Source organism: Heloderma suspectum, chromosome 1 (genome assembly GCF_057233095.1).
Source record: "Heloderma suspectum isolate Gila_16-S chromosome 1, 16-S_ref, whole genome shotgun sequence".
NCBI classification, from domain to species: domain Eukaryota; kingdom Metazoa; phylum Chordata; class Lepidosauria; order Squamata; family Helodermatidae; genus Heloderma; species Heloderma suspectum.
Window position 1 is genome coordinate 119,007,338 of NC_139458.1, and position 27,378 is coordinate 119,034,715.

Genomic DNA, 27,378 nt, shown 5'->3' on the forward strand with positions numbered 1-27,378 from the left:
GTACAGCTAAAAACACTGACTCCTCCATTCGCTGTCAAAGTTTACTCTGTTTAGTGAAACAAATGCCTAGTTGTCACATTTCAAAAAGTACACTACAATTTAGATTCTAAATGCTTTAACTGACATTCTTTATAAAAATGGAGCTGCATTTTATCATTATTGCCTAAATACCTGAATTTCCAAAATGAAACTTTGACCTTTGATATCATCACATTCTAGTGTTGCTTATATACATGGCCATCACTATAAATCAGGTTGTTTAAACACAGTACTAACATTTTATTAACTATTCCCTTTATTCGTTATATCCTGGAAAGCACAATGCAGAGAAGTATCTTGAGTAAAATTATTACTCAAGCTACGATTAACGATCAAAGAAATATTCCATGTACATAAAACTTAGAGCAAGCAAAAAGCTAAGAACTGACATTGTTCCTATATCTTATTAAGGGATGTGTCTTAATGTAATCCTGAGAGACTTGTTGCGTGTTGCCCTAGGCAAAACCTCAAGGTACCAGCCCAGCTTCCATTTTCTACTTATTCTTTTGGAATTTACCTCACTTACATAAAAAACAAAACAAAATCCTAGCTACTCAACCATAATAATAAAAACACTGAATCCTAGCATGACAACTTGCCATTCATTCAGGTGTATTAAGAAATAAGTTCTGTAATACCACCTCTTACATTACATAAGAGATCAATGATCAGATATAGGTTGCTTGTAAATATGACTTCGCAGGACTGAGTTAAATACAAGGAAGTCAGCTAAGGTGAACTGAGGATTTCATTATTTGGGGGGAAGTTGTAGCAACATAGACTCAGAGAAAGTCATAGCATATCAGGCTACTGATCAATTAGCAAAACACCTGACATTGTGACACATAGGGCATGTTTAGAAGGAGGGTACTAATACTAATACTGCAAGGATCATGGGTGGGGGGAATGCAGTATTCTATTTCCCCCCTAACATGAATGACAACCATCAACTTACATAGGAGAAGTAAAAATGTATCTTTGGGACATCACTGGGGTCAAAGCTAAAAACTACTTCCTGCCCTAGTGACTCTAACCACTGAGAATCCTATTGTACCTATCATCTTATCCCAATCCCTTCAATACAATAAATAATAATAATCTGCACAGCCCCAAACAGGATTCAGTTTCTTATCCTGCGGGAGTGTGACAGAACCTTTAGGAAATGGCACAGAGAGAGAGAGAGAGAGAAAGAGAGAGAGAGAGATCTTGTCCTACCATGGTTCTACCATTAGCAATCCATTTACTAGGCTGTGGTCTGAGGAAAGGGGACAGGGCTACCATTATAGGTGCATATAGAGGACAATTTGCCATGTCACCAAGGAGCAACTTTGGGGAGTCTGTTTTCTGTAGAATCTGGGCACATGGAGAGGCAAATTTGACCACATCTTTGCTATCCCATATTTCTGACCAGTTGGCAGGATGATGTACTATTTGCTTCACTATCTGTCCAAATCCTAGAAACAACCAACTCTTTATTAAAAACTACCACCACAAGCCAAACAGTTGCCTGAATTCACACTATGTTTTACTGCAGACCATTCTGAGTAACTATTGTGTATATGACATGATTGGATGTGAGCCAGTTTCGCAGCAGCAAAGGCATCCTCATCAATAGTCCCTAATTAATCTGGTTTATTCCTCTGTTAAGCCACAGTTCTACAGCACTGACTGAAAGGAGAAAAATGGGTATTGATCATGCGATACACTGCAATAGAGTACTTATAGGAATTAGGGAGTGGGGGGAATCCAGCAGAGCTAGGACTGAGAGCAACGTGGCTAATGATGTCATAAACTGGAGCATTAAAGAGGGAGAAAGAAACAAGCATGATCTGCCTTCATTCCCCACCTCCCCCCTATACCAAACTTGAGCTTTTGCTCTAGGTTTAGCTCTTTTCCACACATCAGATCATGTTCAAGTTCAATGCGCCAGAGTCCTATTCTTCAAGCCTGTTGAAATATCACTTTCCGAAACATGTGTGCTAACATTTGGCCAACACTACCACAAGATGATTTTATTAACTTGTAGCTCATTTCATAGACTGCTGCTCATGTTGCTAACATATGCTCGCCTACCATTTACTGCTCTATAATTAGAGGAGTCATATGAAAGAGATACTGAAGACCTAACCTTTTTGTGTGTGGATTAAATACGTATACTGTTTAGATCTCTGAACAGGAAATAAAGCAATCCATTGCAATAACGGCACTTTTCCATCTAGATTTCAAAAAAAAAATTAGAACATTTTAAATAAAATGCATAGTCAAACTAGATAAGAAAGTATTTAGTGATTTTCCTAAGGAGGTGGGGAAAGAAAGAGGGAGCAAAAGAGCCCAAGGATCAAATCAGGTTTAGTCATGTAATCTCTACAGCTCAATTTACACATCATGCTAAAACATGTTTTACACTACCCATAGTTTAGAACCCAAACCATAATTTCGGCTTTGAAATGATGAGGCAAACCATGTTTTAGATCTGCTTGCCTGCTTTCATTTTCTATCTGTCCCGCACTCCTGTGGCTACCAGAAGTGAAGCAACAGCTGTAACTATGGTTTGTCAATTCAAGTACCATTCCAAACCATAGCCAACACAAACCACCATTTTGGAAACCTACTTCACAATCACTTTTGGATTCTGGTTTGCTAGCCAATCATAAAATATGGTGTAGCATTTTAATATTTATCTACATTTTTTCCCAAAAAGACCAACCCTCTTCAGATCCAAGATAAATTAGATAATAGATAGTCTGAGGGAGCTTCACCCCTTCCCACCCTGATTCATTCCCTACAAATCCAATGGTTACACACGTAACAGATTCCAGAGAAGTATCCATGTTAGTCTGTTGCAGCAAAACCAACAAAGAGTCTTGTGGTACCTCAAAGACTAACACATTTATTCTAGCATAAGCTTTCTTAGACACTGTCTGATGAAGTAGACAGTGTCCACAAAAGCTTATGTCAGAATAAATTTGTTAGTCTTTAAGGCACCACAAGATTCTTTGTTGTTCTTACACAAGAGAGGGTGTCTCATTTACAATTTTTCCACCCACTCCACTTTGGAAAGGCAGCATGTCTCTATTTGGACAACATGTCCAGAGATGTATTCATTTAAATATGTAGCAAGATGGCAGCTGGGTAGTAGATGGGTGGTGAAGTTCACTCCAATGCATTATAGGATATCAGAACTACTTATTTCAGGGACAGGCAACTTGTGATTCTCCAGATGTTGTTAGAATGCAACTTATATCATCTGACAACATTGCTATGCTGGCCAGGGCTGATGGGAGTTGTAGTCCAACATCTGGAGGACCAAAAGTTCTCCACCCTTGGTTTACATGATCTCATTTATATGAAAGTTTTCCTTGTTTTCCCTCCTACGTAGTGGCTATTTGCCAGATTTATTAATTTTCTTAGGATCTGGTTGCTCACAGCATAGACTCATAAATCTGAGCTTTCTCATTTCTAAAAATACATATTACTATGTGAAGATCCATAGTCTAGGCAAACAAACAGAACTTCCATGAGGCCACTGTGCTAAAAAGAGGCCAGTCCTGGCTTTGACAATAACTATTTGGGCCTGATTGTTGCGCAGCCTAGAATAAAACTGATGATCTACTGTTGAATTTACTGAGCTAGAACAGCTAGGTATATATTCAACTGTGTTCTGCGAAAAACACAATAGACATGCCTATTCTTTTTAATCCAGAAAATCAAGTTAAAATTCAAAGCAAGTTTATGTGCATGTATCGTAACTTTTAAAAGCTAATCAAATTAGATAAAATAAATAATTAGATTTGCATTTTATTCTTTTTTTAAGTTCCCAAAGAAGATCACAGCAGTGTACCATGGGCAATTAAAAACAGCACACAGTCGTGAAAATGTAAAAGGAAGAGATGGATTCGGGTTGTTTTTTGTTTGGTTGTTTGTTTCCTGGCAAGCTCATGATTGAAGATACAATTTTACAATATTTTAAAGGCTTGCTAAAGTTGAGGACTATTCTTAGACTTTTGAGCTTTGTTTAAAAGCCGTGATTTTTTACTTTCAAGGGAGCCTCTGATCCATGTACTATGCCAATAGAAGTATCAAATTGCTTTCAACAACTTTATTTGGGCCTGTTCTGAGCTTGCTGGAAGGGGATCAGTTGCAGGATCGATAACAACAACAAAAGGAGGGGGCAATATTCCCCAGTGCCAAAACAGTAGTGCTGTAATAGCTTTTTGCTTGTCTGTGCTACATACAGTTTACAAACAAAGACAGGAGACCTAAGGACAGTTGCAGCTTGATGTGAGCTAAATTCCAGACATTGCCTCTTCAGCAAACTTATAGCAAGCAGCTTCAACTCGTTTCCAGGAGGCAATAAATGAAGGGTCCAGCTCTTAAATAGGAGGTCAATTAGATACTTAATAATAACCCATATCTTTAAATATATTCCTACCATTATTATCCTAGCAAAAAAAATTAATTAACCAGGTTGTGGGGGCCATGAAGGCTAATGTAGAATGTAATTATTCCTGATCTTTAGACATGCACTTCACATAAAGAGATAGTCCTTATTCAGCTCACCAGGTACCTCAATTGTCAGTAGTTAATCACAGAGAAGGAAAGGGATTTGTTGGTTCAGCCTCTTAAGTTTTAAGTACAACACAAATTATTCACACTCAAGGACAGTTAAACAGTTGTCATTTTTCATATTACTGCCCCTTTGTTTACTGTCACGCTCACTCATTTTAATAAAGTGAGACCATGCCAGTTTGTTGATATTAAACTACGCAGCATGAATAGTTCTACTTCATAGAACTAGAGGAAAAACTGTATTTGTGAAAATGAATTCTAGTGGCAATTTAAAAGCGAAGCAGAATGGAAGTTGCAATGAAAAAAGATAGCTTCGCTTCACAGATTCAACAGAAATCTAACCGCTGTATCAGGGGTGGGAAACTTATGCCTTCCAGACGTTTTGGCCTACAACTCCAGTCAGCCTTAGCCAGTATAGCCAATGGTGAGGGATGATGGGAGTTATAGGCCAAAACGCCTGGAGGGCCACAAGTTGCCCACTGCTGCACTGTATGAAGGAAATGGCTGTGGAGTCCAGAGTTAGGAAAGGAGGAAAAGCAGTGAAAAAGGAGTCTTTGAGTCACAATTAAGAAAACATTCAATTTAGAACTGACACAAAGACAAGCCATATAAAGGGTGGCATGCTGATCTGCAGAATAGACCATTTTATATAAAATAGCTCATCATCATGTGGATCTCCTGCCACAGAAGTTTCAAGGAGTTTCTATATGGAAATGGTACACAGTGAAATTCACGAACTCATTCACTGAAACTGTTCTGACTGCTAAATCGTTCTCTACATGAATGAATGTTGCTCTTAGGGGGCATTATTCAGCAGGGGCACATGTCATTTAGTAAAGGCATGTGGCTACTTTCATCCTAGCTGGCAGCCCCCATATTAGCATCGCAGGAGCATATGGGGCTACTGAGTTCTCATCCAAGAAACAAAAAATAGGTATGCTCTTGCAACATCCTAGGACTTAGATACTGAAATGTGTTATGCATCAGGCTGGCCTTGACAACAGATCTGAAACTTCGATTGGTTCAGAACACGGTGGCCAGACTTTTGATAGGAGCCACCATTCTTATAATACCAAACTTGAAAGGTCTGCATCAGTTTCCAGTACATTTTGAATTTCCAGATACAATTCAAGGTGCTGGTTCTATCTTTAAACAACTTGGAACCAAGGTAGCTAAAAGACCGTCTTCTTTTGCATGGATCTGCCTGCAATTTTACAATCTGCATTGAAGGCTTTTCTTTGAGTTCTTTTGCTAGGTGAAATTAGGTGGGTGGCAACCTTGAGAGGGCCTCTTCAACTGTGCTGCCCACTATCAGAGGCAGTATACACCAGTTGCTGGGGAACATGAGCGGGGAGAATGCTGTTGCACTCATGTCTTGCTTGTGGGTTTCCCACAGGCAGCTGGTTGGCCACTGTGTGAACAGAATGCTGGACTAGATGGACCCTTGATCTGATCCAGCATGGCTCTTCTTAACATTGTATGTTCTTGTGAAACACCTTTCCCTGACAGGTATAAGAGAGGCACCAACTCTCATCACTGAAGAGGCAAGCCAAACCTGCTTTTGAATGGTTCTTGCATTTTATAACTTTATTATCCTACTGCTATGTAGGGGTGTACGGAACTCACCTCCGAGTCCGCGGGGGGGGGGAGGCGATCTGTTCCTCCCCCCAGAATCTTACCTGGCTGGCTCCACTGCGCAGCGAGTCCGTGGAGCTGCCGGCCGGGCCCGTCCACTGCCAGACTGCCCATCTTCAGATGCAAATGGCATCCAGCGTAGCAGACACCATTTGCGTCCCTCCTTTTTGCCGTGATAGGCTACGTAAATCTTTACGTAGCTTATCACGGCAAAGAGCAGGGACGCAAATGGCATAGTGGATGCCATTTGCGTCCCTGCTTTTTGCTGTGATAGGTTTACGTAGCCTATCATGGCAAAAAAGCCTATCATGGCAAAAAGATTTACATAGCCTATCATGGCAAAAGGCAAGAAAGCAAATGGCGTCCACTACACCAGATGCCATTTGCGTCCGAAGACAGGCAGCAGCGGACAGGACAAGCGGCAGCATCTGGTAGTGGATGGACGGCAGCAGGTAGGATCCGGCCCACGTGGATTCCCCCGGGTGGCTGAGGTGAGTCTTCCATTCTGCCGCAGACTCCGGATTCTTAGAATCTGGCCTCAATGGAGTTCATGGAGGAATTCTCCACCATCCCTACTGCTATCTTATAGTTCTAACTGAAGGCCACCAAAAATGCTTCTACATGACAGTAGTTCAACATGAAGACTGTATCATCTGCCTATCACCTAGATCAGACTGGTACATTTGAGCCTTATTGGGACATTCAAGTTCACACAATTAACTTCACAAAGTCGCATGGAGCAGATAAGTGGGATCATCCCCTGCTGAACCTGCCCCTCCCCCCTAGCCTGCTCTTCATGCATTCGTGGAAGTGCTGAACAGGGGAGCCTACTGTACATGCACAGAGTCCCTTCATCATTTAGATCGGGGTCCTAAATCATGGGAAGAGCCTACGTGTATAGCACCTTGTTCTCCCAGTCCACACAATGTTAACTGCGTAAATCTGAATGCATGAATAGGGCTACAAGAGCTTCCATGCCACCCGGAATACTGATCAGGGAAAATACAGCATGTTAAGTAATTTACAAATGTTTAGGCTACATGTGGAGCCACCACACAAAAGCATTTTTCAACAATCCCTATCTCCTTCTCTCTTAAGTTCCGCTCCTCTTTGTAAATATTATGCTCTTTGTAAATATTGTGCTTTATCTGCATGTGATCAGGTACTATGGCCCAAATCCTGAGTTACTTGTGCTTAAATTCTATTGAAATTGATAGGAAAAGTGACTTGTAATGAATTTATGTCCCATTTCTTTCAATAGGACTTCAGTGTGACTAACTGTATTTGAATTTGGCCCTATGTATGAAAAGTATATATGAAATGAAACTGTTTGAAATAATGTAAATAGGAAAAGAAAACATGTATTATTTTGCCTTTCATTTATGCTCCATTTCATTTTCCATAACCATCTTTAAATCATGCCTAAGTCTTTAGAGCGATAAAGAAGCAGTATCTGATTCACTTGTTTCTATTATTGTTTTAAACAGGCCTACACATTTTGCAAACTGACAAATGTATGTGTTGTGTCAGGAGACATTTGGCAGAAATCCTTTGCCTATGAACTGCAGTGCAAGAACACATCATAAAACTTGGAGTAGTGGTGCAACTTTAGGCTATGGTCCAGGAAGACTTAAAAAGTGCAACTAATTATGTGCTATAGGCCTGGATCCAAAGAACCACATGACTAGTCCTATGTACCCACGGGAGCTTTGAATTTGTATTTCTCGAACAGGAACCCCCCCCCCCCCACACACACACACACACACACCAATACCAATGCTGTATAGCAAACATCTTATGAAACTGAGGAGAATTTCAACAGCAGTTTGTGATATGGGGGGGGTGTGCGTGTGTGTGTGTGCAAGCTCTTTTGGATCTCAGTCATATTTCCTTATGAGAGACACCTGTTTTTCACTCCTTGTTATATCCTCTTTACAACTTTGAGAAAATAGAATGACCAATGTAAGAGGTTTAAAGAAAAGAGGGGTCAACCTCAACAGCATTCATACTCAGCAAAATCCAGTGAAGTTGAAGATAGGGCTTTGTTGTCCTTGGTAGATGATCTTGGCAAATATATTTAAAATTAAAGCCCAAATTCCAATTTAAGTCTCCCAACCCAAGTTAGGAGGATTCGTGTGCATCTGTGTTCATGTGACAGGGAGACATTGACAGAGAATGCATAATCCCCCTTTAAATGCAAAATGCAAAGTAGGTGGAGCCTAAATTATCTCCATTAACTGGCTAGGCTTTCAGCAAGGTTATACAGAATTGCTATATACGGAAGAAAAGGTGGGAATTTGGCTGTAACTCCCTCTGTGCATACGAAGTGTCTCTGCCAACTTTGGGGCAAATCTACCTTCCTTTGGCAACATCCCACACCCCATCCTACACTATTCAGGATGATACCCCAACCCTCTGCAGAGTCTGGGGGTGGGGGGTACCAGGGTGGCTCATCTTTGAGCTTCCATTCATGGTTCTCAGGATCTAAGCAAATGTATCCTTCCATATCACTACTTGCATTTTGAGGTACTACAGTCCCATGCATTCTGAGGTAGAGGATATGTCTTTTGTAAATATTTGAATCACCTTGAAAGTATCATTATCTATCAAAGCACTCCTGGCTCTAAGAATCTGCCCCTACTTAGGACATACTCCTGAAATGTCGTTCTGGTAGCTGTTCACACTGGATACTCTGCCATCATGACTTAAGGGCTGTGAAGACTTGTGTCTTTGCTGGGCAAAGTTCCCAATATAGAAGACATTTCCTTCCTCACAAGAAAAAAGAAACACCAGTCCCATATTTCATTGTTGAGACAAGCTGCCTAAATGTTACCCACCTTAAGTCTCCTGGATAGGGCAGGCAATTAATTAAATATGAGGAGGATAAAGCTGGCAACTTCTTAAATACTCGTAGCTACTCTGCCTTACAGTAGCCTTTCTTTGAAACTTATTTGCTTGCCTGATATGGCACTGGCCCAACAGCTCCAATAGCAGCCAAGGCAATTCCTTGCAAGATGCTCCAGGAGAAGATGAAAAGCCTACCAGAATCCTGGCAAACGAGCTACGGAGGAGAAATGCTTAACCTGCCTGAAATGCTTTAATGAGTTTTCCCAATACACACAAGAGAGAGAAGCAATCCACAGAAGTCTCTCACACTAAACAGGCCCTTAACAACTGGATTGGCATGAAATGACAAAATGTTTGGCAGTGGCTGAATTCCATAACTTCATGAAAAAGCCACGGATAGAACAAGATAGATCGGAGACAATTTAGCTGTTTCTAGGAAGGGGAACTGCCACTTGATCTCAGCGTCATGTCTGTTAACCTGTACTTGAAGAATAAAATAGAAGATAATAAGCAAGAAAACAGCTAGCTTTGTGAATGAACAGCAGAGAGAAAGGAGCTCAAAACCACCTGAGGTCAGTGGAACCAAACAGTTCTTTTCCTTAGTGGTAAGTAGAAGGTATTACGTGATGCTGGCAATGCAACCATGCAAATGGTTGACAGTAGGGATGCGAGAATCAGCAAAACGTGAGTTCATTGAGGGTCTCAGATTTCCACCATAAAGCTTGTTCTGACTCATGACCCTATTGGATTGTGAGCTTTCGGGTTTTTCCTGCATGAAAATTTGTGCATATTTTTCTAAATGTACACATCAATTGTGAGCATTTTTGAAGTATACACATTTTCTCCCATTGGCAAATACATATTTATGTGCATTTTTTAAACGTACACATTTTCTTGTTGTGTGATTCATATTGCAAACTCTGAAATGTATGGACTTCAGACTGCAGATTGCGTTCTGGTCTGCATTTGGTTCCAGGAGGTACAAATTGAATAAATCCTGGTCAAAAACAAACTGAAACAAATTTCTCATCCGTCCCTATTAACAGGTCCCTATTCTCACACCATCTTTTCCAGGCTACCAAATGTCTGTCTTCCATTTATCTCCCTGAGATAAATCAGGCTTTAAATCTGAACTACATATTCAGAAATATCATGCAGCACCATCCTTCCTGGGCAAGAGCACTCCGCAGTAAAATTGGGGTCATCACATGTAAAAATAGACTGCTAATTTAAAACTACCATTTCCTTTTCCCTGACATTATAGTTATCGATGTGCATGATGCTTTTTATGTGGGAGGGCATTCAAATATGCAAACTACCCAACCTGTAGAGACCCAGTCCCAGGAGTACAGTGCCACATATTTCTAAATCTGAATAAAATAAATTCTAGTATTGAGACTAGTATTGAGATGAAAGTTTGACTTTGCAAACTTTCAGGTCAAAATTAGAAAATCTGTACAATAACAATACTGAGAGAGACTTTGTCTATGAGGTGTATGTGTGTATGTGTGTGTATATATAGATATAGATATAGATATATAGATATAGATAGGACAAGGGACAAAAAGAGGGATGATTTCGAAGCAGAAGTTGCAAAAATGTTTGGGGGCAGTTGCCGTTTTTCTCCCCTCCCCCCATTGTAAAAATTACATCTGATCTGAAATGTGGGAGGGGCGGGGGACTCTTTCCAATTTAGAGCGGCATGTGTGAACAATTGCTCCTTCACATGTTAGTGGGAGATGCTCCTGTTTCTGTACATGTATTCCCCTCCATGATGCTCCTTGAAACCAAGCTACATTGTGACATTGTATGGTTCCAAGAGGGCTTCTTGGGAAAAAATTGAAGCCCCCAGGCATTTTTTTTAACCCAGAAGCTCTTGAAAATTATGTTCCAGGACGATGTACTGTCATTCTGAGGAGAAGTGGGGGAGGGGAGCTCACAGGAGGCAGCTACTCGAATATCGCTGCTGCTACTATCTGCAGTGGGAGCCAAAACAACATGTAACATTGTTTTACATGCTGTAAAAAACCAGTGAAAAAGCTTCTTTTTTTAAAGAAAAAAGGAAAGAATTGTCACCATTTTTGTGTTGACATCATCCTTAACCATGGTTAAGGTAGGCAGGGGAAATTCATGTTAGAGAGTGATCCCACAACGGTGTGATCCCACAACCCATGACATTGCTTCTATACCAGTCAAATTATTTTTTTTCTCTCTCTTTTAATAGCAGCTTGTTTGCACTTCCCTGGAATATTGAGTTCTGACACCCTAATTTGAAACACATTGGCAAGGAGGTTAGTTCTACTGAAATAATGTACTTATTTGGAGCTTAAATAGAACTACAGCCTACATTTCAGAAGCATCTTCCAATGTTGTAGGGCCACAGAGATGCCACTCAGAGATGGTAAAGGAGTCCTCCCCCTCCCCACTCTTTCTTACTTTCTTTCTCATGGGACACTGTCTCTGGCAATCTCACAGGTTCTATTCACTAAAGGACTATATGTAATTAAATTGACTTATACTTGCTTAGGCAAGTATAGAAAAGCTACAATGCCCTTTGCTTTTTTTAAGGTGACTGGTTCACCTATAGTGATAACATTACTATAGTTGTGATGAGGTATATGAAGAAACAAATAACCACAGCAAATGCTATTAAAATATACTTCTTTTTACAATTTGTCTTTTAGTATATCCAAGAATGGACCATCTTGAATGCCCCCTGCTTCTGCCCCCACCACTAAAACCTGAATTGGTGCTCCGGCAGACAAGCAGTACTCATGTTTTAAACATTGCCACCTACAAAAACTACACAGCAGTAGCAACAAATGTTTTCCGTAACAACTGTATCACCATAAAGCAGTTCTCTTGGCTGTAATAAAACAACCCATTAACAACAATTTGATTACTACTTTCCTTCCACAGCACAGAAGTTAAAATGTCCGTTTATATATCTTACAGTTAAATGGAAGATCTAAAACTAATGCACATATTTCAAACAAAACCTGCTTAATAACAAAAGGCAGCTTCTATCAAAAATATTTGTATTCTGTTTTTTTAAGCAAACATTCCTCCTTGAATGGACACTTATAGAATGGTATAGGAATGCATGTATGTATGTATGTATTATTATTAATTTGCTGGTTTAGGAAAGTAAAAGTAATTTTATGTTAAAGCTTCTCCTGTCTCTAAATGGAATTTAAGCATAATCAGAAGAGAGCAATAAAACACACTGACCTGAATTTGCTGCTGCAGTAGATTGATTTTGTGCTGCTGTTGCAGAAGTTGCTGCTGTTGTCTTGCAATCTATTAGAAATAAATTTTCCATTAAATTAAAACAGTGATGTTGAAACTTCAATATTATTGAGTGAAAACAAGTTCCTACTTATTTCTCATAATAATTTCAAAGATTTTTCCTCTTTGTTAAACTGAACCTCATTTGTCCAGGAGTTACCTAAAAGACTGGAAGAAGGTTTTTAAGATATCATTCACTAACCTATCTTTAAAGACCATGCAGACAATTAAAACAAAGGGCTGGAACTACTGGTTAAACCGATATCTATTTAATTCTGAGTGCTGACGTCAAAATTGGACATTGCATACATGACACAGAGCCTTCTCATAATGTATTTATTATTTTTATTATTAACATTTATATCTTGCCTTACTTACTAAGAAGTCATCAAGGCAGCGTACAACAATTTAAAACAACAAACCTTAACACAATAAAAAAGCAAGAACATTAAACACATTAAAAAATTAAAAGAGCAGCATAATTTAAAAGGCTAAATTAAAAAGATGTGCCTTCACACACCCTTTCTAAAAGCCAGTAGAGTAAGCATAATTCTTGAGTTAGCGTGTTTTCAGTTTCCACAGAGAAAGCCCTTTCATGCATGCCTGACAAATGGGCCTCTGCGGTTAATGGTGTCCTCAAGAGGGCCTCTCCTGAAGATCTTAACAACTGAGCAGGTTCATAAAGAGACAGCCTGTCCCTTAGACTATCTTAAGGCGCAATCCTAGGGGGATATGCGGCCACTTCCGAACTCGGAGGCAACTACCTATCCAATGCACGGCGGGAGGAGCACAGAGCGGATCCTCCCCTCCACGCTCCAGCCACCCTGTATTTGTGGCTAGATGGCCGATTTCAGCTGTCTAGCTGCAGGACCTCAGAGCGGGCGTGTGGAGGCCAGACAATGCATAGGAAGCGTCGTACCAGCACTTCTGCACTCCTTGCCCCCAGGAACACCCCCTTTTGCCCCACTCCGAGCTGCTCTTATGGGCATGGAGCCAAGGGATGATCCGCGCCACCTATGAGGCGTCAGGGAAGGGGGGAGATGCGGTCCCAGAAACCGAACAGTCCTATGGCCGTGTAGCCACTGCCTGGCTGCCATAGGATTGTGCCCTTAAACTGTTTAATCTGGGATTCATAGTCTGAGGCTACCTGAGAGGTCCTGCTCTGGAGCTTCTCTTTGGAAGGTGAGTTTCCTGGGGTGTCAGAGTTGTCTCAGTATTTGCAGAAGCTCTTTGGAACTCTCTGCCAAGGGAAGCGCACCTAATAGCGACTTTATAGTATTTTTGCCATTTAGTTAGTACTTGACAGTTTGACAAAGCTTGCCCTGGGAGTAGGTAGCTCAGCCTTCTCCAGCCTGGTGCACTCCAGATGTGTTCAACTACAACTCTCACCATCGCCCAGCCAGCATGACCACTGACCATGCTGGCTGGGGATGATGGGAGTTGCAGTCCTAGCTACTTATGTTTTTGTAGTACTATATCACTGAGTTATGTTTTCCTGTGTTATGTTTTGTTTTGTATCTTTTATTTATCTTGCTGGTTTTATTTTCTGGGCTGCTTTTGTTTGCTGTTATTTTACAGTGCTTTATGTATTCTGAAGAAAAAAGCATTCTGCAAATATACTTTGATGACAATAATTATAATGGTCATTGTTGTTATTCAGAAAAGCACTTTAGGATTACTTCAGCCTCCTGAATGAAGTTACATTTTATCAATAAGTTAAAAAAAATCAGCAACATCCCTACTTATAGCAATTATTTCATAACATTTCAGTTAATGACATGGCCAGAGGAAAGCAAAGGAATGCTAAAGTCACAAGCAAATCGACAAATAAAGCAGGTTTAATTACATAATAGAAAAAAATACATCAGCATCAGCTATCAATACAATAGGAACACAAAGCACAGCTTCCCCTAGGGTCTTCAGGTCTGCATGTATAATGCACAAGCATAGTGTTGTAGGTACATGGTCTATGTGGCTGCCAGAGGATAAAGGCACAGTACAAAAGCTTGGGAAAGTAGAGTGTTAGAGAAGATTTACACATTCAGAATATTAATGTGGCACAATCCTCCTGGGATTGCGCCACGTCAGACTGCAGGTAGGGAACTGCCTGTTTGAATGCTCCTAAATGCGTAAAAATACCCCTTGCACATAGAATACTAGCACATGAGAAAGAAACCTAGGCTACATTTTTTTTCTTGGATGTGTTAGTTTTCTATATGCAGGATAGTGTGTGTGTGTGTGTGTGTGTGTGTGTATATATATATATATATATATATATATATAGAGAGAGAGAGAGAGAGAGAGAGAGAATCTTAGAATAGTAGGGTTGGAAGGGGCCTATAAGACCATTGCGTCCAACCCCCTGCTCAGTGCAGGAATCCAAGTCAGAGCATCCCTGACAAAATGCTATATATATGAGCATTTTAGATAAAGATAGATATAGATATAGATATAGATATAGATATAGATATAAACACGCCACTTCCCTCCTGGGTCTGCACTCAGTCTATCACGTACAACAAGGAGTCTTTGAGGAGGCCTTGCATAAGATCTCACTTTAAAGGAAATTAAAACTGTACTGGGTGAGTCACATTATGGCCATCTCTACAATTGCCCTGCTGTCATGGAATTCCCTCTTTAAAAGCTGGATATTAGTGGGTTGTCCAACAATTTTAGAAAGGGTTACCTGCAAGGTTTTATGCTATATTTTAGTGTATTGGTTTTTACTGTGCTTTTAAAGCTTGATGTGCTTGAAAATTTTAAGATTTGTACTCTTGCTGTGGAATTTTTACCATTGTAAGCCATCTTGAAGGTTCCACTGATGTGGAGTGGAGAGAGATTAAAAAAAACACATAAAATTCATTCAGTAGAGGGAGTAAATCCATACATGAAAAGGGAGGCTCATCATCTGCACAGACAAGCGCCATTGAGTGAAAAGGCTTGGATCTAGGTTCTGTGTAATGTTGAAACCTTTGTATAACTTGGAGACTGATTTTGTTGAAGTTCAGTTCAAGTCCACAGCTCACTAAGTACAATATAGGAGCAAATGAATATTCATTTCCTTATGGAAACCAGTGAAGTACTACCGAGGCATCTAATATTGATGGTGTTGTGATCGAAAAAGGCATCCAAAACACTACAGTGCAATTACCATAGCACAGTCCCAATGTATAGGGCTCGACATTGCAAACGATGGTACAGAAGCACCATGTGGCTCAAATTCTGAATTTTATTTGCCAATTGGTTGAGCTACATGCTCGCTTCATTGAGCATGACAACCTAGTTTTAAGTGTCATTTAATTTTCATTTTGAAATATAATTACAAAGTGTTCACTGTAAGATATCACTCGTCTGCAAATGTGTCAAGATTAATTTGTGCTAGCTTATTCACAAGTGTCAATAGTTAATTACTGTGTCATCTCTGGATGGCTAAATGACATTCTAACTTCTGATTTTTTACAGTATTCCTTTATGTTATTTTCCATTAGGGACGAGTCCATATTCCTTACATGTGGGCAAATATTCCAGCACATAAAATACCAGACGTCACAACTCATTAAAATCAACAGAGCATACATTGCTGTATATATCCTATAAACATATTTAACTGAAAAGATAATTCTAGTTTAATGTCAGTTTCCTAAAAACTGCACATTAATTTGAAACGAATGCCTAAGAAGCAAATTGAATCTTTTGTTGTCAATTTTTTTTATAGTAGACAACTTGGAATATTGTTTAGCTTCTGGTCCTACTGATATTTGGCAGTGTATATGTGCGTGCATATACGCATGTGTCATTCTGTTTTACTTTCCTTTGAACTTATAATGTTCAGAGAGACAGCATTAACAAATCACTTCGACAACTTTATTAAGAGGTTGTTAATCTTCTTATGAACCAACAAGGAAAAAAGTCTTACAGGCAGGTAAGCATTTGTCAGAAATACTCAACTCTATGGGCAAAATCCACCAGATTTGGTTCTGGCACAAGTTTCATTCAGATGAATAGGCACTGGTTTCACTGATCCCTTAAAGAAAGGGCAGAACGGCACTCTAAATAAACTAACAACTTGCACAATTGAACTAATCTCTTCTATCGCCCACATCTGATACTGGACAAACCTAGCTAACAATGCATCCTGATACCACAACCAATTCCACAATACAGAATTATATTTTAACATTTTGAAACAGAGAATTAAAATTTAATGGGGGGGGGGTTCCCCAAGGATCATTACAACCTATTAATTCTTCATAAGTACTTTGAAGACGTAAATTTATAACACAGCACTTTCTGCGAGTATGACATATTTTCAGTGATAATTCCCAGTATAAGCAGCAGACTATGGTGAACCCGTACACTATGGAAAATGCAGTATCTCTCTTTTGTTTACAGATAATAAATATCAGCCTTGTTTTGGTTGGGAGTGGGTGGGAAATAGGCCTCATTAGGAATTCATCAGATGCTGGGTGTGAAATAAACATTTTCACATGTTGGTGTTTTTCTGCTCACCTGTTCTTGCTGTTGGCGAGCAAGGTCCATTTGCTGCCGTTGTTTTTCAATTTGTGATGCTGCCAGCTTTTTTTGCTCATCGTGGGCAGCCAGAAGCTGCTCCCGTAAACTGATGAGCTGGGTGATCATTGTAGAGAGCTGTCGCTCTTTCTCTGCTAGGCTTTCAGGTGTACCTAAAGGAGACACAGGGCAAAGCAGAGTAAATAATAGGTAGACAGTCATAGTCAAACAAAAAACACATAACTGGATTTTTTTATGTTACAAACAGCAGCTTTGGTGTTGATTTTATTAGAAAATGTACTAACAGATCTTCTTACTGTCTTTGCTATATTCTGAAAGGTAGGGAATGTCACTGTAAACTGTGAAACAAAAAACTGACAATTTCCCCCCTTCTGACAAGAGTAATTAATTATGTACTCTGCAATATCAAATCTCTCTTTCCCTTCCATCCCAGTATAATGACTCCTTAATGGATTGCCAAATTCACAAATAGATTAACATAATTTTCCCTCCATTATACATTTTTAAACAAACAAAATGTAAGACGACCAAAAAAAAATATCCGACTTAATAAGGAAAACAACTCAATTATTGGTGCTAATTTCTCAAAGACCTCCAGTTTTCACATCAACTGAGCATGCCACAGAGCACTACAAGATATGCTTCATTTTTGTTACTAAGAAACCATAACTAAGTTGAGCCTTGATTAGAAGGCGCATGTGTAAACTAAACTAAACCTGTTCCTACTGAAAGAGAGTGCCGTCTGGAACAAGCAAAATGTATAGCTTCCTATTTAACTTAAAATTCATTTAAACAAATTTAAAATTAGCAGAAAATTCAGTATTCTTTGCATGAATGATCTTTCTCAATCTGTTGATGGATGTTTTACTTAGCTTCCTTGCTAAATGTAGCACAAGCTAGAAATCTTAAACTGGCCAACTTTGTAATTGTGATTTTACAATAGAATGCATCAGTAACATGCTTTAGTTCTAGCTTTAAGAAAAAAAATCATGCCCCCAGATTTGTGTGGGGGGGAGGGGGATTCATAAAAACAGCCTGTGATGAACTCCCATGTGTCTCTGAAGTAACAAGGGTGTCAAGAAAGCATCTCTGAGGCTGACAATGAGTACAAAGCATATCATAAAGAAGAAAACAGTAACAAACCTTCCATTTGTTTTAATGGTGGCAGGTTATATCACATGTTGGCTGTGGGTCTCTGGCTACAGTTTAGAATTCTAACTAGTTACCAAGCCATGTTATGCATGTGCAAGATTTCAGAAGAGATGTATTCGGATGATCAAATCCAGACTTAATAAAACTGGATACGCACGCACACAGAGACCCTTTGCTTCTCCCTTCATGCAAGTGGCGAAATAAACCAGGAAGCCACAGTTGACCATATGTTACTGTTATCTCCAAACTGGGAAACTATGACTAATGCCTTCCAAACAACCTAGGATATGAAGCCATGGTTTAAAGTTGGCTTCCAAATCCTGGCTCATTTGGAAACTATTAACCATAGTTCTCAGTTCAGATATAATAGGAAGTTATGGTAACACCACAAAAGTACAAGAAACAATGCAGGTTCAAGAATAACTGTGGTTTTATATTTTAAGGCTACAACCCCAATCGCATATTATTACAAGTGAAAACCCATGTCTTGAAACACATGCTGGGGCTGTGAACAGTTGACTGATTACTGAAGGAATGGAATAGCAATTGTAACTGGCAGGAATCAAAGTCAACTAATTTATCTGTGGAAAGACTACTGCTTTTGGCCAGGAAAACAGAATTCTACTTTCACACACGACTCAAGAAAATCTTCTATCATGGAATAGTAATGAAAACTTGGGATCTAAATAATATGTTTAAACTTTTATTTATTTATTTATTTAATTTCTATACTGCCCAATAGCCGAAGCTCTCTGGCTTTAAGAGGGGAGACTGGAAAATTGTTTCTTCATGAATAGCTGAGTCTAATTTTAGATTTCTGAAATAGAACACACATTCCACAGCCTTTCCCCCAAAAAAAGACAAGATCAGAGTTCATAGGTCCCAATATGCATATCATAACTTAAACTTGTAGGAACACATGGTCAGCTGTCACAAATCACAATATTAGGCAATTATCCTAATCATCGAACCCTGGTAATTTTACCATGCAATTCCACTCCCATCAAAAAAAAGGGAAGGCTTTGTGATGTCACTGTAAAAATTCCCACAAGCCTGTGGGGAACTACTTTACAAAACTGACTTGTCGCATGAAGCAGTCTCTACTTAACTGGATTTCAAGGAGCCACCAATTTGGGCCTAGAATGTAATCAGGTATAAGAGATAATCTTAAGGATGACCATGCTTCCATGTCCAGGCTGTACCCTATCATACGCTACATCAGTTAAACTGAATGGCCTGATTCAGATGTCACATTGCTGATGGGTACATTCTTGTCAGGCTTATATACTCACCCCCCTCCATTAACTTCTTTCCCTATTGGGCTTGCATACTATTTTCTGCACCCTTTTTTGGTTAGCAATAACTATGATTTCCTGTTACATCTGAACCGGTATAGCTATAGTTCCCACTAACCATAGTTTACTCTCAAACCAGAGATTGAAATAAAGATCTAATCTGGGTTTCAGTCTTTGGTTTAAGAGCAAAGTATGGTTTGCAATAACTAGTTACTGCAGTCATCACAATAAACCAGGGGTAGGCAACATGCAGCCTGCAGCCTGCATCTGGCCCCAGCCACTGCTATGGCAGCAGAGATAGAGGTAGAGATATGGCAGTCTGCTTTCAAGCAAAGTTTGGCCATTTTAGCCTTCCACAGCAATTTGCCACCCCAAATTGGTATCAAACCACCATCTTTTGCTGCCACCTAATTTGGCATTAGGAAGGCCTGGCGTGCTATGGTCCATGGGGTCATGAAGAGTCGGACACGACTGAACAACAACAACAATTTGGCATTGTTGCAGCAGTGACAGGATTACGGCCCTAAGGCTCTGGGGGTGAAAATGGCCCCCAGACACACACACCCCAAAATGGCCAAACCCTTGGGCCAAGAAACCATCATTGTTGATAGCCAGGCAATAGAGGGTTCTTAGAGCAGACAGGGGAGGAAGAGCATGTGCATCAGATGGAGTAGTTCTGACTGGCAAACCAAGGTTTGGCCACTGTCAGCATCACATCTGAACCAGGCAAATGTGTGGGCTAAAGACTCATGTACAAATAGAGTACATGGGTAAAATCCAACATCAGTCCTACTGAGAGTATACCCATTGAAATGAATAAGGCTTAAGTTAGTTTTAAGTTAAGTTAGTTGTGACTAACTTAAGTCCCATTCATTTCAATGGGTATACTCTCAGTAGGACAGACATTGGATTTTATTCCACAAGAGCTATGCTATCTTATTCAAGGACAGAGAAATGCATTTTCTACAGGTAGACAAGAGAAGAATGTTTTTAAAAGAACATGTCATGCTAACATGCATATCATAAAGGGAGTAGTCATTTGGCAGCCTACTCACGCCATACCTTCTTCCCACCACTGATTGTCATTCATTTCAAAAAGTATTACCAACAGTCAATATCTGAAGCTTTGGGAGATAGTGTATATCTCTCCTTATCAATTCCTACATATATGCAGGTCATAAATCATTTATCATTTAGGTTCCACTAAAGTGATTACCCTAGATGGCTTCCACTTTTCACACATCCTAGAAAACCCCTGAGAATGGTATGGTAATTTAACATGTGTAGTAGGGAAGAAACTTACAGTTCCAATGAATTCCAAATTCATTAGAATCAAATTTGTTCATAAATTCATTCTAGTTCAACAATTTCACACTGGATTCTCCGTCTGGATCCTTTTGGTGGCAGAATGGTGAGTAGCAGAGTGTCTTGGGAGCTTGAAATGTTCTCGCACTATTTCTAGATGTTGTCATTTTGATGTCAGATTTGTGTCCGTTTAAAGCCAAACTACACGGCATGTTAAACCCATGGTTCGGCCTTGGGTGTTTGTTTCTTTTAAATGGCTGCTGGGGTCAAACTGGATTGGGACCATGGTGTGGGTTGGGGTGTGTTTTTTTTAATACCCTCTACCCACACTCTGCAGTCCCAATGTAAGCCTCCCCCCAGTTGCTATTGTGTTAGCGTCATTGGCAGCTCTCTCCCAATGCAAACAGCAGCAGTGGGTTAATTTTTTGTTGGGACATTGATGCAGGGGTAGTGTGAATCTCCATCCCACCCACCACATGCTCCCAACTCTTATCTGATCCCCCTGCAACCTTTATTTAACGGGGTCCAAAGATATCTTGCACGAGTGGAAAAGCAGTTCCTTTTATGCAAGGCAGCACCACCAAATTTTTCTGATTTCCCCAAACTCCTGCCGCCCTCCAATGATCCATCCCATGCCATTCTAGAGGGTCCATTGACCTCCAGGAGTGGCTTTTGGGGGATGCAGGGGGCTGTAGGGAGAAGAGTAACGAGGAATGCCCCATTACACATGCAGACTTCTGCTCAGTCTTCCTTGGATCTGGCTAAAAGTAAATAAACATAATAATCATAATAAAAATGAAAGGCATTTAACCTAACATTTTGTTTGGCTCTTATTGTATTGCCTAGAGATTAACACACATGTTGTACATAGAAAGCAGAAAAGCACTGTTGGCAGGTTATGGCATATATCATATTGGAAGATACAGATGGAATAAATTATGGAATGACCTCCACGCTGGTATTCAGGAAGCACCAACTGTGGTGTGCTTTAGGAGCCAATTGAAGACCTATGTCTTTACCCAGGCCTTCCCTGAGTGAGTGTGCTACTCGGTGTGTTTGTTAACCATGGTGAGTACTGGTTTTAATGTTTTTATAAATGTTCTATATAAATGTTTTTGTATTTATTATGTTTTAATGTATTTTAACAGTTTTCGTAAACTGCTTAGAGATATTTTTAGATACGGTAAGCAGTATATAAATATATAAGACGATGATGATAATTGAACTTCTAGTGGTATGGTTGATGGTATGTCCTGTAATAGTGTACTTGTAATAGTGTGGATATGGAGACAGAGTTGGCATCTGCATTGGTTGTAGGCCCAGTCCTTGAGTTTTTGCTGCTGTTATCATTCTAGGTTACATTGTTGATGTCGAGTTGCTATATCCATATATTACTTTTCCTTTTTTCAAATAGGCTGTCTTGAGTACTGGGCAAGAAAGTGGGGGAAAGGATCAGCCAGTGAAGTACTCTTGCATACTGGAGGACACCCACACACATACAGTTATACTAGAAAAGTGGGTTTCCAAACTCATGCATGCTACAAGGAAATATTTATTTATGTATTTATTTACCCCAATCTTTAGTCAAAAAGGCTTCCAGAGTGACTTACAAATATCAGTCCCTACCCTTAGGCTTACAGTCTAAAAGAGATGAAACTCAAGGAAACAGGGATGGTGACATTAGCAGAAGACAGAAACACATGCATGAGCCCAGTTCTTACTCTGAGATCCTTTAAATTGCATGATGGAATTCCCTTCACCATGTAAAGGAAGAGAAGAATTGTTTTGGTGGAATTAACACTCAGCTTGGTCCTCTTGTCCATAAGCTCCACAGAGCCACCAGGCAAAAGCTACCTCTGCCAGGTAACAGCCATGCAAGTTTCTGGGACACAGAAGCTGCCTGGCTTTTCTTACCCACCAGCAACCTGGAGCCAGCGGGCAAGAGAAGCGTTCACCAGTCCAGCAACCAATCCTCAGGATGCCGAGTGGTGCGGGGGACTGCTGCCACTGGAGAGGACTGAATTGGCACAGGCACTTCTTCCAATAGGATGCACATCCAATTGCACATTCCACTGAAAGGAACACAGTGTATAAACCATGTACACCAGGATGGACATCCTTACAGAAATGATTAACACTTTTCATGGACTTACACATGTTCATGTGTGTGCACTCACATACCTGCCAACTGAGGATAACACTTCATACATCTGACGAAATGGGCTCTAGTCCACAAAAGGTTATGCCACAATAAATTTATTTGTCTTTAAGATTTCATAAGGCTAGAACTGCTAGCATTTAACTAGCACATGCGATACACAAAAAGAGACATGGGATTATTCTGCTATAGTTAGCTGGAACAGCTTTCTATATGCATGATAAAGTATCAACATCTGATATAATTGATCTCCTTATTTGAAATACAAACAAATGAAGCAAGAATTCTTCCATTCAAGACCCTGAAGTGAGCATTGTACCATATAAAGGAATATATTTACGCTGACATTTCATTAAACACACCTTGCTGTTTTGCAGCTTAGAGGAGAAACTCCTCCCCAGAATCTTTCAAAGTTCTGTATCCAAATTCAATTCTGACTTTGTGGCGCTCAATGTTACTTCTAGCCCTGGATTAAACAGCACTATTGCATACGTGACAGCACTTACGATTATCTGGAAGTTATGGATGCCCCCCACCCCCGCCCCACCAAGCCATTTGGGCAAATGAGGCCCTATATCGCCAATGATAGCAGTGCCCATTGCACATATATACATTCTTTATAATACTCCCATATGTTCTATTGAAAATAAAAGTGGGACAGTGGGATGAAACTGTAGGAGAACATAGGAGCACATCACACGAGAGAGAAATTTTCAAATGGTTTCATTTTAATAGAAATGTTTTCCCTCCCACCACCCCCACTTGTCCTTTTGCTGTGGTTTAAATACAAATAAAAAGCAACTTGCTATGGATGCAAACCAGACTGAGCTGGTCTGGCTGTGCCAACAAAGGTCTGTCATCATTTAACTGTGTGCTGTCATCATCCGTTAGCTATCCACACACTGCAGTAAATTACCTTAAGAAATTACCAGTAAACAGATGCTTCTGCTGAGCAGAAAAGGGCATCTAAAATAAAATGGAAAAATATTACTAGTGTACCTGCAAAACGCACTTGCTGTAAAGTCAGAAAAACCATCTTTATAAAAGATTTCATCTAATAAATATGCCCACTTCCATAATATATTACATGCTACACATGCTCCTCTCTGCCTGTTTTAAGCTGTATCTTATCCTCTAAGCCCAAAGACACTGCTACATCTGCCCCCCACCTCCCTGCAGCTTTCCAATGGGGTCTTCCTTATCCCCAAATCACATCTGTCTTGAGTTTCTCTCAGATTTGTCAGGTGGATCAGTGCTCCCCCGGGCCTGCTCCAGCTGAAGTATTTTAATTTGACTAAACACCTGATTTATTTTATCTCTCCGATGAGAAAGGCAGTTTGTCTTAATAGAGCCTGTCAGCCCACAGTCCCATTCAGAGCAATTTACAGGCAGCCAGGGACACAGGGAGAGAAGAGTGCTGTGATTCTGTATTTTATCCTCCTCCAGAAAGCACCTAAAAGCAGCTATTCACGGCTCCTGCATGTGGCATTTTAGAGCTGAATTAGCTTTTTATTCAAGTAACTACACTTGTTGTGAATAGCTTATCTGTAAAATTGCCACATTCACTACTGATTTTATTAACCTTTGGCTCTATCACAAAATGGTCTTCAGTTAGGAAGGACCTTTAAATTTGACATATTTTTTTTCTAAGAGACCTTTATTCTAGTGACTTCAGATTTACTGAATTTGATCCATTGACTCCTTTACCAGTTATATTCAAAATTTTAAGTCTCGGAGGGAAAATCAATACCATGTGTGGAAACCTTTTTTTTTTTTTTTTTTTAAGATAATGACACTTTCCCTTAAGAACAGTCAGAAAACAAACCAACAATAGTATGATAACTAGTGTTATCATAAGATGAATCTTAATAAATGGAAGAATCATCCCCATTCCAACACCTCAATTTAATAGGACTGTATATTTCTATTGTTTCCGGAACTGTACATAAATTGCATGCATGTGTGCTATAGTTCAGACAAACTGAATCTAAAAATATTTATTTAAGTAAGATTCCAAAGACAGCCCATTCATGTACAGCAGAACATTTGCCCACTCTTTTGCTGCAGCAGTTTCCACTGCTGACAAGTCCCGTTTTAAAGTAAATAGTAGATTATCTCTTTTGCAGTGGGTGCAGCTAAACCAAAAAAACAGCAAGCAAAGCTTCATTTGCATACATCCAACACCGCTTGAGTGGATGTCCACTCACACAACCCCATCCCCACATGCGGTGTAGCCGTTAAAGTGTTGGACCGGGATTCAGGATTTCCAGGTTCTAGCCCCACCGACCCACCCACCCATTCAGCCAGGAAGCTCACTGGCTTATTTTTGGCCTAACCCTCAGCCTAACCCACCTCACAGGGTTGTTGTGAGGATAAAATGCAAGCCGCCTTGGGCGCCTTGGAGGGAAAAAGACAAGATATAAATGTAATAATAAAAATAAATGTAAAATGTATGTATCATGTACCATGTAGATGCACTTGACATAATTGTGTGCAGTTCCCTGTCAATTGCATGGTCAGTAGCAAAAATATAATACATGAAACAGCCAAGACACTGGCTGCTCACTCACTGAAGGGTTTTCATAAGTTAAACTTTACTAGATAAGGTTTCCAGGGTGGATTTCCATCCAGTTTGTGAGCTAGGTGAGCTATGGATCCTTTGGATCCACAAGTTTTCCACAGGTTTTCAGCATGCCCACTGCCACACCCCCAGCATGCCTCATGTCCTCCCTCTCAGACATTGGAGTGGGACTAGTTGCTGAGGTTTCCATGGGGGAGTGAGTGGGGTTCCCAGGGCAGACCTCTTTTTCCATCCATGGAGAGGGAAACCCAATCAATCCTATGGTCCCTGGGACATACTAAGCATTGTAGCCTTGGTATATTTTATTTACTATATTTCTATCCCACCTTTCCTCCAAGAAAAGTCTTTCCCCCTTTTCCCCCCTTCTAATAACTCTGCTACATAGGTTAGGCTGAAAGACAGTGACTCACCCAAGGTCACTCAGTGAGATGCATGGCTGAGTGAAGATTTGAACCTGAGTCTCCCAGTCCTATTCCAACACTCTAACCAGTATACCACACTGACTTTTCATGTCTACCCATGGGCATAATTGCTTTATGTAGAAATATATTCCTGGAGTGATACAAAGAAAGTACTGCACGCAAAGAAGTTTTCAGATATTAAAATGTGTCTCAGAACCTCACCAGTTCCAACAATGCATCATAACATGCTACATAACAAAGCAGGTCTAGAGATAAAGGGCCCAATCCAAAACCCACTGAAGACAAGAAGAGGGGTTTTCATGGTTAGATTCAATAAGCAGTAGGCATGTAATGTTAATGGGTTCTCTAGCCTATTTAATGAGGATTTATAAAAGGGGCAAAACAATACTAACCATACCACTGTAGAGATGAGTAATAAGGAACTTCACTTAGATTAAAATAATTTAATACCATTATTACAAGCACTATCATCTCTGCTAACCATGGAAATAAAGAAAACCCTACCAATATCAATACATTTTCATACACAAATGAAATTTTCACCTGGGCGTTTTTATACAAAATATGAAAGCAAACCAGCATTTTGTCCTGCTTCAGCTAGCAAAGAAAAATTAATCAGAAATTTGATTCATTAAGGAAAATGCTGATTATGTAAAGCAAAACAGGAAAAGAGCGGATTTGGTCACTGACACATTGAAAAGAGTTAAAAGCAGATCAACACCATTGCAAAATATCATGTACTGAAGCAACAGAACCAACAGTCCAAATGTATTTTTATAATCAGGGCAAATATTCCAGTACTTAAATAAAAATGAATCAATTGCCCTTGCAGTTATATATACATATATTGAAAGCAAAACACAATGCCAGACATAAAAGTAAGGGTATTTGATCTTAGCTGCCCAGAGATATAACTTGGTTAAACCATTTTGTCTAATACCACAGACTGCAGAAAACATCAGATAGACTGTGATGTTTCTACTTCACAGGGCTATGGGCAGTCATTTAGCATTTGCCGTGTTTGATTAGGTCACTTTTTAAATGCCACAAAACAGGGCAACAAAGGCAACAAAAATAAACAGTGAGGGATAAAAAAAAAAGAGAAGTCAGTAACAATCGAATAGAAGGGCTTCTGAGATAAAAGTCACTTTGTGCTATCTGTCTGCCTGTAGAGCCTCCTTCCCCCATACACAGGCATCTAATTTGAGTTTTAACTCCAACAGCAGTTTAAAAAGCTTTCTACTCTGAAGAGCCCCCAACTGCATCATAAAGATAAAGGATTTCAGTACAGAACCACCACAAAGACTTCTATTATCTTATCAGTCTTTGGTTACAACAGCTGAACCAATATGACTAAGTTCTGAATGACTTTTTCTGTTTTTCATTATAAAAAGAGAGGGAGAGAAAGAGCAGGATACTGGAATTCCTTTATTCCATGATCAGTTAGCAATTGTTGATGCTTCCATATGCTACTGCCCAGTCCTTAGTCAATAAAAAGTTGTCTAAATGCTGCAATTGTGTTTTGTAGCATCCACTGCAAACATGCCCTGCATGTAG

General features: G+C 39.8%; 1 protein-coding gene across 26 annotated transcripts in view; it reads right to left on the reverse strand.

Moving 5' to 3' along the window:
- Positions 1 to 27,378, reverse strand: part of SOX6 (SRY-box transcription factor 6) — a 613,575-nt gene that overhangs the window by 237,265 nt on the left and 348,932 nt on the right. For all 26 annotated transcript variants that reach the window (XM_084855012.1, XM_084855004.1, XM_084855009.1 and 23 more), the window contains 2 exons: positions 16,888 to 17,060; positions 12,322 to 12,390 (listed from right to left, as the gene is read on the reverse strand). In XM_084855012.1, the coding sequence (XP_084711138.1) occupies positions 12,322 to 12,390; positions 16,888 to 17,060 (242 nt within the window). The remainder of the gene's footprint in view (positions 1 to 12,321; positions 12,391 to 16,887; positions 17,061 to 27,378) is intronic.